The sequence below is a fragment of the Cetorhinus maximus genome, unplaced genomic scaffold (genome assembly GCF_964194155.1).
Source record: "Cetorhinus maximus unplaced genomic scaffold, sCetMax3.hap1.1 HAP1_SCAFFOLD_2004, whole genome shotgun sequence".
Lineage (NCBI taxonomy): Eukaryota > Metazoa > Chordata > Chondrichthyes > Lamniformes > Cetorhinidae > Cetorhinus > Cetorhinus maximus.
This window is the reverse complement of record NW_027597944.1, coordinates 221-2500: the sequence shown is the minus strand read 5'-3', so window position 1 is coordinate 2500 and position 2280 is coordinate 221. Positions and strand designations below refer to the sequence as shown.

At 67.2% G+C, this 2280-nt stretch overlaps 1 protein-coding gene across 1 annotated transcript in view; it reads right to left on the bottom strand.

Moving 5' to 3' along the window:
• Positions 1–2069, bottom strand: part of LOC144676846 (upstream stimulatory factor 2-like) — a gene marked incomplete at its 5' end in the record, with an annotated part of 11557 nt that extends 9488 nt beyond the window's left edge. Inside the window, one exon of the mRNA XM_078537168.1 lies at positions 1975–2069. Coding sequence (XP_078393294.1) covers positions 1975–2069 — 95 coding nt within the window. The remainder of the gene's footprint in view (positions 1–1974) is intronic.
• Between the last annotated feature and the right edge of the window lie 211 nt (positions 2070–2280).

Sequence of the window (2280 nt, the reverse complement as noted above, 5' to 3'; positions counted from 1 at the left end):
TGCACTGTCAGAGGTACCATTTGGAGATGAGACATTAAACCGAGGCCCCCGTCTGCCCTCTCGGGCGGGTGTGAAAGATCCCACGGCCACTATTTGGAAGAAGAGCAGGGGGGGAGTTCTCCCCGAGGTCCTGAGGCCAAAATTTATCCCTCAAACAACATCAGTAAAAAAAAAGAACGGATGATCTAGGTCAGTATCGCATTGCTGTTTGTGGGATCTTGCTGTGCGCAGGCTGGCCGCTGCATTTCCTACATCACGACAAGTGGACGCACTTCAAAAAACAAAAGACTTCCGTGGGCTGTGAAGCGGCTCTGGGACGTCCTGAGGTGGGGACAGGCGCTAGGGAAATGCAGGTCCACCCGTCTTTAAAGCTGTGCATCGGGCCTATCCCAGTGCCGGAGCAGCAGAGCCCCATCGCCGCCGACCCCAGCGCCGGTCACTCCCCGCTGACCGCAGCGCCGGTCACTCCCCGCTGACCCCAGTGCTGGTCACTCCCCACTGACCCCAGCGCCGGTCACTCCCCGCTGACCGCAGCGCCGGTCACTCCCCGCTGACCCCAGTGCTGGTCACTCCCCACTGACCCCAGCGCTGGTCAGTCCCCGCTGACCCCAGCGCCGGTCAGTCCCCGCTGACCCCAGCGCCGGTCACTCCCCACTGACCCCAGCGCTGGTCAGTCCCCGCTGACCCCAGCGCCGGTCACTCCCCGCCAACCCCAGCGCCGGTCACTCCCCGCTGACCCCAGCGCCGGTCACTCCCCGCTGACCCCAGCGCCGGTCACTCCCCGCCAACCCCAGCGCCGGTCACTCCCCGCTGACCCCAGCGCCGGTCACTCCCCGCTGACCCCAGCGCCGGTCACTCCCCGCTGACCCCAGCGCCGGTCACTCCCCGCCAACCCCAGCGCCGGTCACTCTGCGCCGACCCCAGCACTGGTCACTCCGCTTGCCCCAGACCCCAGCGCCGGTCACTCCACTTGCCCCAGACCCCAGTGCCGGTCACTCCGCGCCGACCCCAGCGCCGGTCACTCCCCGCTGACCCCAGCACTGGTCACTCCGCGTTGGTCACTCCGCGCCGACCCCAGTGCCGGTCACTCCGTGCCGACCCCAGCACTGGTCACTCCGCGCCGACCCCAGCGCCGGTCACTCCGCGCCGACCCCAGCACTGGTCACTCCGCGCCGACCCCAGCGCCGGTCACTCCGCTTGCCCCAGACCCCAGCGCCGGTCACTCCGCGTTGGTCACTCCCCGCTGACCCCAGCGCCAGTCACTCTGCGTTGGTCACTCCCCGCTGACCCCAGCGCCCGTCACTCCCCGCTGACCCCAGCGCAGGTCACTCCGCGTTGGTCACTCCCCGCCGACCCCAGCGCCAGTCACTCTGCGTTGGTCACTCCCCGCTGACCCCAGCGCCGGTCACTCCGCGTTGGTCACTCCCCGCTGACCCCAGCGCCAGTCACTCTGCGTTGGTCACTCCCCGCTGACCCCAGCACCGGTCACTCCCCGCTGACCCCAGCGCAGGTCACTACGCGTTGGTCACTCCCCGCTGACCCCAGCACCGGTCACTCCCCGCTGACCCCAGCGCAGGTCACTACGTGTTGGTCACACTGCGCTGACCCCAGCCCTGGTCACTCTGCGACTCTAGCCCAGTGTCAGGCGCCCGGTGCCCCAGACCCCACAGTGATGTGGCTGACCTTTAACTGCCCCTCTGGAATGGCCCGAGCGAGCTGCCCGGCTCAGGGGCAATTAGGGACGGGCAACAAACTGCCCACATCCTGAGGATGGAGCGAGGGTAAGTGGGCGCGAACTGCCCCACAGGTCGAAGAGTGAAGGCCACCCCTTGACCCCCAATCCCCTGTGCCCCCTGACCCACGTTCTCCCTGACCCCCGATCCCCTGTGCCCCCGATCCCCGTGCACCCTGACCCCGTGACCCCTGATCGCCAATCCCCGTGCCCCCTGACCCCTGACCCCCGTGCCCTCTGACCTGTCCGGTTTTTGTGTTGTCTGCGTTACAGTCTGGGATGATCTTGGAGAGCTGCACAATCCAATTGTTAATCTTGTCCCGGCGACGCCGCTCAACTGAGAGAGAGAGAGCGCAGGAGGGAGGGAGGGAGGGAGTGGAGGGGCGGAGAGGGAGGGAGGGAGAGAGAGGGGGAGGGAGGGAGGGACGGAGAGGGGGAGGGAGGGAGGGACGGAGAGGGGGAGGGACGGAGTAGGAGGGTGGACGAGGGAGGGAGGGAGGGAGAGGGGGATAGAGGAAGTGAGAGGGAAGAAGAGCGAGAGAAGGGAG